Source organism: Babylonia areolata, chromosome 18, assembly GCF_041734735.1.
Source record: "Babylonia areolata isolate BAREFJ2019XMU chromosome 18, ASM4173473v1, whole genome shotgun sequence".
NCBI lineage: Eukaryota > Metazoa > Mollusca > Gastropoda > Neogastropoda > Buccinidae > Babylonia > Babylonia areolata.
Window position 1 is genome coordinate 22,281,837 of NC_134893.1, and position 12,105 is coordinate 22,293,941.

The following is a 12,105-nucleotide window of genomic DNA, read 5'->3' on the forward strand; positions in this document are numbered from 1 at the left end:
AAATATATAAGTATCTTTCGAAGTTGATTTTAAGTACATATATAAGTATCTTTCGAAGTTGATTTTAAGTACATATATAAGTATCTTTCAAGTATGATACTCATTTCTATAAGACAATGGGCAATACATTGTCATGCCACCTGTAAAATTCTTCATTGCTTCCTGTTTCTCCCCTCTGTCTGTTTGGTCGTTTCTAAGGAAGCCAGAGTGGAATGGTGTCCAACAAAAAAAATCATCAATTGCCCCATTCACAACGAAAAAAACAAAGAAAGAAAAGAAAGAAAAAAAAAAAAGAAAAAAAAAAAAAGAGGGAGCAGAAATTTTACAAAATCAAAATAGTAAGAGGTTAGAATGGCTGCAACAGCAACAATGCCGGGCATATATCATTAGCCTGAACAAAACATCGTACAGGACATTGATTTGGTGCAAACTTTGAATATAAACAAAATAGATCATGTCACTCCGTTGCAGAATGAAGGGGGTGTGGAGGGGGGTGTCAAGTTTATGCCAAGGCTGAGTTCACACTAAGCCCAGCCAGTTGCTGACAGCCAGTTGCCATCAGCCTGACACAAGAACACACTCCAGTCAGTTGCCGTCAGCCTAACACAGCAACACACTTCAGTCAGACACAGCCAGTTGCTGTCAGCTATGGCGCTCTCTAGAAGGAAGAAACTAATATTGTTGGGATTAACGCTGCTAGTATCATTAAAAAAAAGAGTTCCGTCCCTTGGACCAGTCATCGGATTCACTTGTGTACTCGTTACAGATCAGAAAGCTGGCTGGAGACGACTGGAGACGGCTGGTGACCAGTGTGCATACATACCGCCGGCATACCTGGCGGGAAAACGCAAATTTACGTGAGCACAATTCTCGGACGGCTGCTGTCAGCAATTGGCTGGGCTTAGGTGTGAACGTAGCCCGAGGGAAAACGAACGGGATTTTTACATAGCACTTTTACTGCTGCCACTTCTACTCAAATTGCTATATTGCAGCCACTCCTACTATTGCTGTTTTTGCTTCTGTTTTGCTGCAGTTACTATTGCTGTTGTTGTTGCTGCTGCAACTGCTGCTGGTGATACTGCTGTTCCTGCTGCTACTGCTGCTGTTGATGATGCTATTGCTGCTGCTGCTGCTGCTATTACAATTAAGAATCCAAATATAACGTCCCCTCCCTGTCTCTCTACGATGTTTCTGTCTCTCTTGCCTCGTTCTCTTCTCTCTCTCTCATGCACACACACACACACACACACACACACACAGACGCTGGCCACATGACGATCCTCACGGCAAATGGCATTCACTCACTACACTAGTCACACGGTCCCCGTGCTGTGTACTAAATTTTCTCTTCGACCTTTCCCTGTACCTGTGATGTCTGTGGTTTCCGGCACTCCGGGAGACATAATCGTGGTATCTTTTGACAGAATTAGTTTGTACTTTTCACAGAGGGAGAGAGAAATAGAGGGAGAAAGGGACAGAATGAGTTGGGGTGAGGAGAGAGACTGACTGACTGACACTGACACTGATTTTATTTGTGAAGGCCATCGACTAGTGTGTGTGTGTGTGTGTGTGTGTGTGTGAGCGAGAATTACATTGACACTGACACTGATTTTCTTTGTAAAGGCCACAGACATATGAGAGCGAGCGAGCGAGCGAGCGAGAGAGAGAGAGAGAGAGAGAGAGAGAGACGCAGACAAACTGAGAGAGACAGACAGAGACTACAGCCAGACAAGACAGCCATACAGAACAGACACAGACACAGAAAATAATCCCGGGCGGCTGCCAAACAGGACAAACACAATAAAAGATCAAACACTGCCGAAGCACAGTTAGCAGACCTCATCCACAGACCGACACCTGGTGTCACCACTCACTCACTCACTCACTGACTCCCTCACTCACCTGCAACAGTGTAACAGCGCTCAGTGGGGAACATGTGACAACGGATAGCGCTCGGCCACCCGGACCCTCGATCGGACCCCCCGGACCTGTACACCCCTGCCTGGCCCCTGGCCCCTACCCCTGCTGCCCCTGCCCCTGCCCTTCCTACCGCCTGCTCACGGGCCATCTCACACAAGGGCCGGCACGGAAGGGGCAACAGGGGAGGAGGACTACTACTGCCAAGGGTCGGTTGCTGAAGCTCTGGAGCCTGTTCCCCGTGAGTGCAGGGAGGGAGGTAGAGCGTGCACAGAAACTGCAGGACCAGGTCCCTGGAAGACGGGGAGACAGCAGGAAGGGCGTCCAGCGTGGTCCTGAGCTCGGCGAGGGCCTGTTCCGGGGAGTAGTGGCCGTACAGGTTGGGCAGGGAGGCCCCTCCCCCCTGAACCCAGCTGCTCCCTGGACACAGGTCGGCGGCAGCGGCGGCGCTGTCCGACAGTGCCAGACATTGGCGTTCTTCCTGCTGAAGGTCGTTCCTTGGCACGTCCTCCGCCGCCGCCGCAGAGCTGTTGTGAAAGAGGAGGGGGTGAGCTCCGCTCACGGAGATGACAGCGGCAAAGTTGATGAGGATGGTGGTAGTGATCATTGTCGTTGCTGTTTTTGTTTTCGTCGTCTCCGTCATGATCATTGTCGATGTCCCTGTCTTTGGATTGCAGCCACGTGAGATGAGGGTTTAAATAATAAAAAGAGAAATTCAGAGAAAGCTGTGCAGTTCGGGTAAGCAAGGGTTTGTGGGATGGGTGTTGAGTCTGGCTTCGTGTGCAAAGAGTTCTTCTGGTTTTATGGTGTAACTTCCATGCCTCGTGAACTGAGATATAGGTCTACTGCTCTGCAGAAGAAGAAGAAGAAGAAGAAGAAGAAGAAGAAAGCAATATCAGCAGTTCTGATCTGTCCTCTTCTACAGAAGACCATACATCTATCGGAGTATCTTATGCAGTTCTCGCTTTTCTCAAATACTCTACACAAAAAGCCCACTGCTTCACAACTCCCGTAAAAACACTGAGAGAAACTTTTTTTTTCGTGTGTGCTTTTTTTCTTCTTCTTTCTGTGTGTACGAACAGTCACATGTGTAAAAGCCAGTACATTACACAGTCACACATGCCAAAGCCAGAACACAGAAGATTTCACCACAGTCACATCTGCCTAAAACCAGATCACGGCAAGTTATTTTCACTACAGTCCCATCTGCCTACGACCAGATCACAGTAAATTCCACTAAAGTCACATCTGCCTAAAACCAGATCACAGCAAATTATTTTCACTACAGTCCCATCTGCCTACGACCAGATCGCAGTAAATTCCACTAAAGTCACATCTGCCTAAAACCAGATCACAGCGAATTATTTTCACTGCAGTCACATCTGCCTAAGACCAGATTTCAGTTGGGTGCATTGCACAGTCACATCTTCCAAAGCCAGGTCACAGTAAATTCCACGCTGGTCACATCTGCCTGAAAGTCAGATCACACAGTCAAGTCACTCAACTCGCAGGTGCCAGCCTTCAAGTGCTTTCTCCCTCCGTCCCTCCCTCCCTGACATTTCGTCATCCGGCACTGCAAGGTGATGACAGGGTCATGTTCACTAACCTTCCAGTGCCCCGCCCCCTCACGCCTTCCAGCGATAGATACCACACTGACTCTCTGTCCCAAGCCAGCCACCCACACACACACACACACACACCACACTTCCAGCATACAGATCTCTGCACACAACGTGGTGATGGTGAGAACTACAGAGAGAGGTTCCCAATGCCCTCCTGCCCCTTAGCTTGCATCGCACTGCACTTTTTTCTCACAACATGGGGATCCCACTGCACAGAATTGGAAATATACCACAAAAAAGAAGAAGAAAAAGAAAAAAAAAAAAAAAAAAAAGAGAGGAAGGCTGGGAGGAAAGGAGAAGGCGGGGCGGGGTTGACGTGGGGGCTAAGTGGGGGTGGGGTGGGGTGGGGGGTGCGGGGGAGGGGGGGCTGGGGGGGAGGGTGTAGATATATATAGGGAGGAGAGAGGTAGAAGGTCAAAGGCGAAAGGTCGTTCGTTCTGCTGGCTGGGAGAGGATCGGACACGCCCTCTTGTGCCGACGTGTTCACTTGTGTGTGTGTGTGTGTGTGTGTGTGTGTGTGTGTGTGTGTGTGATGTTGTGCTGTGTGTGAAAACAGCAAAACAGCTTTCTGTGCTGAAACGGCAGCTGGTGGCAGTGAGACGGCGGGTTTTATTTTGCTGCAGATTAAAAGCAATTCGGTGTGTGGAGGGATGGGGGTTATCGCTGTTTGCTCTGGTTCGTGTTCCCCCCCCCCCCCCCCCCCTATCCCCTTCCTTGTTGTTGCTACTCCCTGCGACTGTTGCCTCTGTCACTCAGCTATATCTCTGTCTTTCTGTCTGTCTATCTGTCTGTCTGTCTCTTTCGCTCTCCAACTCCTTCATGGTCTGTGTCAGTCTGTCTCCTTTTCTCTGCCTTTGTCACTGTCGCTATATCTCTCTGTCTCCTGTCTTTGTGTATCTGTGCCTGTCTCCTTTTCTCTGCCTTTGTCACTGTCGCTATATCTCTCTGTCTCCTGTCTTTGTGTATCTGTGTCTGTCTCCTTTTCTCTGCCTTTGTCACTGTCGCTATATCTCTCTGTCTCCTGTCTTTGTGTATCTGTGCCTGTGTCTGTGTCTGTCTCCTTTAATATATCTGTATATCTCTCTCTCATTCACTCACTCACTCACTCTCTCCTGTTTCCTTTACTCTCTCTCTCTCTCTCTGTCTCTACCAAAGCAAGCATACGAACTGAAAGAAATATGAACGAAGAAAGACAATATAAAAACTGGACATTTCAGGTTAATCAGTGTTTAGATTCATTTGGATTTTCAGAAGTCTGGATATATGGAGGGGTGGGAGATGAAAAAAAAAAATTCTTAAAGTTGTTCAGACAGAGAATGGTCGATTGCTATAAACAAGACTGGAACGGAAAGTTGGAAAATAGTGATCGTTTTAAGGAATACCGCAAATTCAAATCTTTATTACAGTCAGAAAAATACCCGCGAGATATTACAATAGCAAAATTTAGAGTGGCTCTGGTGAAGTTTCGTCTAGGCGTTAATGACCTTAAAGTAAATAAAAGGTATAACAATATGTCAACAACAAAAAAACTGTCCCATTTGTGTTGATCTAGAAACTGAAGCTCATTTTCTTATCAGATGTCCTGTATATGCTTGACTACGAGAAAAGTATATATTTAAACATTATAGAAATAGTAACACTCCACCAATTCCAATTTTGTTACGAAATGAATACAGGTGTGTAATAAGAGATGTCGCTATGTTTATTTACTATGCTTTTCGTTCCAGAGAGGAACTGATGTGAAGTTTAATTTGGAATGTTAAAATCAAATTGCGTGACAGAGCAATTATGTTTAAGTTCTGTTGAATCTGGTTTTCCCCTCATTTTTTCAAGTCGTTATCTTTATGTGTACGTGTTCTCATGTGGACAGGCTGGTGGCCTTCGCATTAAACTTCCTGTGTTCCTGCGTCAGTTCTGTCTCTGTCTCTGTCTTTCTCTCTCTCCCTCTCCCAGTCTCTCTCGCTCCCCCTGCCCCCCTATCTCTCCTCTTACCATTATTACTAACGATTGTGTTGACAGAAATACATTTACCTATCTTTGAAATACCTTGAGTGCAGAGAAATTGCTGTTTTTAGTCTGATGACTGGCCTGTGATCTTCATTATCGTATCTTCTTCATTCATTCTGTTCATGATTATGGCTGTTTCTGTCTGTCTGTCTGTCTGTCTGTCTCACCCCCCCCCCCACACACACACCCCTTCTTTCTCTCTCCCTCTTTCATGTTTTCATTTACTTGGGATTACTTTCTACTGATCAAATATTGTCCGCCGGCGCAGACTAGATGCAGTGGCGAAGTGGCTAGACTGAAGACTAGAACTTGAGGACACAGGCTCGTGCCCTTGCATAAGTGTGTGTGTGTGTGTGTGTGTGTGTGTGTGTGTGTGTGTGTGTGTGTGGTTTCCATTTGCAACTTCGCCAGTAATTAAGCATTACTGAGTAGATGAATATTGTGTGTGCGTTATCCGTTCGTCAGTTTGTTCGTGCGTGAGCGTGTGCGTGCGTGCGTGCGTGCGTGCGTGCGTGTGTGTGTGTGTGTGTGTGTGTGTGTGTGTGTGTGTGTGTTTCGGTCCGTGGCCGGCTCCTATCCAGAGTTGAGTGTACCGGCCACTGCTGGGTTAAAATGCGGCCGCCGGGAAGACTGGGACCACGGTCGAGGCCGGGGTCTGGTCATCCTTCTCAAGGATGCATTGTAAAGGAGCTGACCCCCCATCTGGAAACGGATCTCTTCGTTTGCCTTCCGCTGCTTATCTTTCCCTGCTCGGCTATAGTACAATGTACTTACCTTTGATTGTTGCCATGATGATGTTGATGATGATGATGATTATCATTCTTCTTCTTATTATTATTATTATTATCATTATTATTATTATTAGTAGTAGTAGTTATAGTAGTAGTAGTAGTAGTAGTAGTAGTAGTATCTTATTTATTTATTTATCTCTCTGTTTATTTATTTATTCATTGATTTATTCATGTTTTATTGATTTCATTTATTGTTTTTCCTCCAGGCCTACTTTAAGTTACACTGCTTACTCAGGTTAGGCATCTGCTAACTGGTAATTGTGGGTGTAACGTGTATGGATTAGTCCCAGCGCAGTGACGCCTCCTTGAGTAACTGAAATTGAACTGAAATGGACCCCTGGATCAGCATGGTCATCACCCCATCACCATTCATCGTCATCGAAATACAGAAAACAAAATGTCACAGCATTCTGACAGGGGAAAAGAAATGACACCACCGTTCGTTAAATTGTCTCGCCGTTTAAGGGACGGCACTATGTATATGCGTATTTTTGTGACCCGACTGCATCAGTCGCTTCCCTTGGACCGATCGCCTGCCAAAGCCGTCTCGATTTGGACTGGTCTCTTCAAGTGTGTGTGTGTGTGTGCTGACAACAATGCAATGGTCCCTGCTCATACCATACTAACAAGATTGACGTACTGAACTCATGCTCTCTCTCTCTCTCTCTCTCTCTCTCTCTCTCTCTCTCTCTCTCTCTCTCACTCTATCCGTCTCTGTCTCTACCTCCCTGTGTCTGCTTGTCTTTGTCTCCATGTGTGTGTGTGTGTGTGTGTGTGTGTGTGTGTGTGTGTGTGTGTGTGTGTGTGTGTGTGTGTCTGTCTGTCTGTCTGTCCGTCTGTCTCTCAGTTTCATCAGACGTGTCAATGAGTCACGTTAGTCTGATAGATCGAAATGTAAATCACTGGTACTCTACAGTCACAGGCGACGCTGCTTGGTCCAAGCAGACAGCTCAATTAGACATTAGGTCGGATATACTCTATCCATGGCCAGCCATGACCGAAGGATGGCCTACTACTACTGGTACTGAGTAATTAATGTCTGGTCGATGACCGAGTTTGTTGACTAGCTTGCACCTTTATGGATATTGATATTTCCCATAGCGATTTTATTTTATGATAATAATGACATGTTCATTATTGTTATTATTATTATTATTATTATTATTATTATTATTATGCAGTAGTAGTAGTAGTAGTAGTAGTAGTAGTAGCAGTAGTGTTATTAAGAAGAACAAGAACATGAACAAGAACAAGAATAATAATACTACTGCTACTATTACGTCTGCTGCTGCTGCTGCCACTACTCATCATCATCATCACCATCACCACCACCACCATCATCATCATCATGAACACTCTGTTACAATTAAAACCATTACTATTCATCAGATTCAGTTTTCTTCATTGGGCCAGGGAGAAAGGTTGAGAACAAAAGACTATATAACTAATTCGATATTCATTTCGGTCAGTCACAACACAAAACAGCCCTTGTCAATTAAGGTCAGCTGTGCTTTTGCCCTCATTCCGTGTCCTTGTTTTCTTGGATATATTTCCCGACAGAACAGGAATAGGGAAAACCTCGTTGAATGGGCGGCACTAAACGCTGCCAGTCAATGCGACATCAATGCTCTGAAGCCAGGTTTTCAATGGAAACTCAGTGCCGCTCCAGGAATGGGCTGAACTGTTCTGCAAATTAATCGCAGGTGTCCCATTGTGTGAGTGAATACCATACCAACAGGTGTTGTCCAATGTCTTGCCCCGCCAGTGTGGCAGAAGCCACTATCAATGGCGAGCTGGTTCTTCTGGTTGCGGGCTGGTTGCTTTATAGGTTTTCGTATGGTATTGACGTGTGGGGCTCTGTTCTTTCGGTAGGCCTACTGTTCTCTAATGATGTCCTATCGTATACGGTTTTACATTGTTGTACACTGAACTAATACGTTCAAGCTGCGTGGAGGTGCAACATTGTTGTACTGTATTGTATGGTTATGAGTTCATATACTGAATGATGTCTTGGTGTGCTTCCGTTCTGTCTGTTCAGGAGATCCTACAATGTATACATGTGTGAGTGTGCACAAGTTCTTGTACTGATATGCACGTGTATGTATCCTAAATTCTTACTGTATTTGTGTTTGTGCATGATTTTCGATTTATGTTTGTACCTTTTTATATACTACCCCCCACCCCTCCCCACCCCTACCCCCAATCCCCAATATTCCTTGTGACCCCGGTACATTTGGTAATAAAGATTTATTCTATTCTGTTCTATTCTATCGTTATCATCTTGTTGCACCCGTTGTGTGGAGTTCTTATCTTACTGTAAGCTATGATCTTCAAGTCCAACCAGCATTGCGTGGAGTTAGCGTCTTTCTGCATTACCCCTCTCACACCTCTTAGGAGGGTGTAGCGTGTTGCTCTGTGTAGTGTATTTGGAAAAGGCCCTGAGAAATCCTGTACCAGTCTGAAGAAATCTGAGCATTGTTGGTTTTGCAGTTATGCCAATATTCGTTTGATTACAATAATCTCGTCATAGTACAGTGTTTGGTGGACATGATATGGTTAAATTGCATCGTAATATAATTCTCAGAACACAACAGAATGTAAACATTCACAACGTCACACACATTCATAATTCTATTTGGGATTTAGATTCTCTGACGACTACAGTGTTTACCTTATTTCATATCTAAATTTCGATGTATACGCAGATGTTTGTCCAACTGTCGGCCTAAATAATATCACGGCCCATGGTAAAACCGACAATCAAAAAAAAAAAAAAAGTCTTTCTCTGTCTGTCTGCATGCCTGTCTCTCTGTCTGTACGTCTGTCGGTCTGTCTGTCTCAGTTCCTGTCTCTGTCTGTCTGTCTCTCTCTTTCCCTCTCTCTGTGTCTCTCTGTCTCTCTTTATCTCTCTGTCTCTGCATCTCTCTCTCTCTATCTGTATCTCTCTCTGTTTCTGTCTCTGTATCTCTGTCTTTGTCTCTCTCTGTCTCTCTGTCGCTGTCTCTGTCTCTGTCTCTCTCTCTCTCTCTCTCTGCGTCTCTCTCTCTCTCTCCTTCTCCATTTAGTTCGCTGCTGTCAGCGACCTTTTCTGATAGTGTTCAGCTGTTATTTCACATTCTGAAATAATTAAAAAAAATTCAAGGACTCCAAGTGATTTGTCTGTTCTCTCTTTTTTTTTTTTCTTTAAGCCTCAAAGAGAAAGAGGGAGTTGGGAAAGAGGAAGGGGGAGATGGAGGGAGAGAGGGAAGGGAGGAAAGGGAGGGATAGAGGAAAGAGAGAGAGAGAGAGACAGAGAGAGAGAGAGGGTGGGGGGTGAGGCTGTCTCTTGTTCTTTTAATGAAATGCAAAGACATCAACATCTAAGCACACACCGAAAGGGAACAAACCAGAGAGAGAGAGAGACAGACAGACAGACAGACAGGCAGACAGACAGACAGAGACAAATGGGCAGACAGAAACATAGACAGAGGCAGAGAAGTTGAGACAGACTGAAACACCAACAGTGACAGACACAGAGGAGGCAGACAAAGACTGACAGAAATAGAGAGGGGGAGGGACACACACACACACACACACACACACACACACACACACACACACACGAAACAAAGACAGAGACAGAAAGAAAGACAAGGATACAAAGAGAGAGAGAGAGAGAGAGAGAGAGAGAGAGAGAGAGACAAAGAAACAAAGACAGAGACAGAAAGAAAGACAAGGATACAAAGAGAGAGAGAGAGGCAGACAGACAGATAAAGATGCACTGCGAAACCACACAGCTGACTTGACCACTCACACCCACCCCCTCCACACTCTTCTCTGGCCCCCAATCTCCACGTCCCCTCCCCGCCCCTCACCCCTCAATTCTCCATCCCCACCCACCCACCCCCACCCCTTACCCCACCTTGTACACCACACACAACAAAACCCACCACTATGGGCCACATGTGTGTTCCGAGCGGGGGTGGGCGGGTTTCCACCACAGCTAATGGACAAGCCACTCCTTCCCTGTCCTGCCAGTTAGTTGATGGTCCTTACAACAGAAGCGAGTTTCCCAAAGTGTCCCGGGGAGGAAAAGAAGAAGAAGAAAAAAAACGGACGAAAAAAGAGGGGTGGGAACCCTCCATCCCAAGGGAACTCTTTGCTGCTATAACTGCCTGCTGAGACCGTCCATACACACCCACTCACCACCCACTCACTCAAGTCTTTCTCAACTCAGCAGCATTGCAAAACCCATTGTTGTGCGCAGTTAGTGGGGCGCGGGAAAGGTAAGGTGGGAAGGTAGCTGGGTGAGGTCGGTGGTGAGGGTGTGGTGGGGGTGGGGTGGGGTGTGTGTTAAAGGGCGGCCCTCTCCTTTTATCTCCCAGGCTCTTGAGGGACGACCGAAGGTGCAAGTGCTGCATGCTTATTAATTAAAGGGCCTCTTGACAAATTGACCGCCGGTTGCACAGCACCTCTCGTTCTTTTCAACCCCTCGCTCGCCCTCTCCCTTATCTCCCAGGCTTTCTAGGGACGACCGAAGGTGCAAGTGCTGCTTTATTATTAATTAATGGGCCTCTTAACAAATTGACCGCCGGTTGCACAGCACCTCTCGTGCGTTTCAACCCCTCGCTCGCACGTGTGTGTGACGCTTTCGTCGTGTTGGCCCAGCCTGTCGGTGGTCCGTTCGAACCGGCGGCCACACAGGTTGTTAAAGTGAGTTGGCGAGAAAGACGGCGGAGGGGTTGTCGGGGTTACTAGATGGTGGTGATGGAGGCGGAGGTTTGTGGTGGTAGTGCAGTGATGGAAGGTGGTGTTGGAGAAAAGGGGGGGTGGGGGGAGAACTTTAGTGGTGGAGACTGCTCTGTGCATTGTGTGACGGTTGTGAAGGCAATGGACATATTATTAAGCAGGTGTTCTCATCTTACTTTGTCTGGCTGCATGTCTGTTTGTCTGTCAGTCTGTCTGTCCATCCATCCCTCCCCCCCCCCTCTCTCTCTCCCTCTGTCTGTCTGTCTCTCCCTGTCTCTCTTCCATCTGACAAGAATTTCGTAATCATATTCCTGGTGGTGACTGAATAATTCCAGAATACTTCTCAGGACGAGGGCCAGATAATAATGATAATTAAAACGCACGCATGCACACACACACACACAGAGGCAGCTGCATCTGGAAGGACAACTCGCCCTGATTGGATAGTATTTTTAACAGGCGGTAACCATCCACTTTTGTTTGACGTCAGTTTCCGGGATTTCCTCCAGTGGGACCAAATAGCGTCTCGGGAAGTTTACAAAACTGTTCGCAGTTGTCTTTCAAGTGCTTGTTACCACTTTTATTGTTGTAGTTGGTGACTGTCACCACTCAGCATTTAACAGTCACTCCAGCCAGCTCCTTCTCACAAAGATCAGCATTGTACCGGAATGTAATGCAACAAACAGAAACAAAACAATCTGCAAAATGGTAAAAATCCTATCAACACCGGGTTATTACATAGACTCACTTTGTTTGCACAAGTGAATCTGCCAGGGCTAGCTGCCCTTTTGGAAGTAGCCGCATATTCAGTATCAATCAGCGTGTCCCTCACGGACAATCAGTTGGTCATTCATTCAGTCAGTCAGTCAGTGAGCCTGTCGAGTCAGTCAAGACAACCAATCAACCAACCGGCAAACCATCAACCGAATCACTCATATATCTATACACGCACATACAACAACCCCAGGTTCTCCGCAAAACCCACAGTTGTCCAACTGACTAAACACACACAAAACAACAACAACATCAACAACAACAAC

At 46.2% G+C, this 12,105-nt stretch overlaps 1 protein-coding gene across 2 annotated transcripts in view; it reads right to left on the reverse strand.

Moving 5' to 3' along the window:
* The window catches only part of LOC143291893 (uncharacterized), a 22,259-nt gene extending 18,557 nt beyond the window's left edge, over positions 1–3,702 (reverse strand). The window contains exons 1-2 of one of the 2 annotated variants that reach the window (XM_076602031.1): positions 3,524–3,702; positions 1,903–3,388 (exon numbers count right to left, since the gene is read on the reverse strand). In XM_076602031.1, the coding sequence (XP_076458146.1) occupies positions 1,903–2,566 (664 nt within the window). In that variant the 5' untranslated portion in view covers positions 2,567–3,388; positions 3,524–3,702. Of the gene's footprint in view, positions 1–1,902 lie in introns of both variants that reach the window. The other variant, XM_076602029.1, reaches the window with a different exon arrangement.
* Between the last annotated feature and the right edge of the window lie 8,403 nt (positions 3,703–12,105).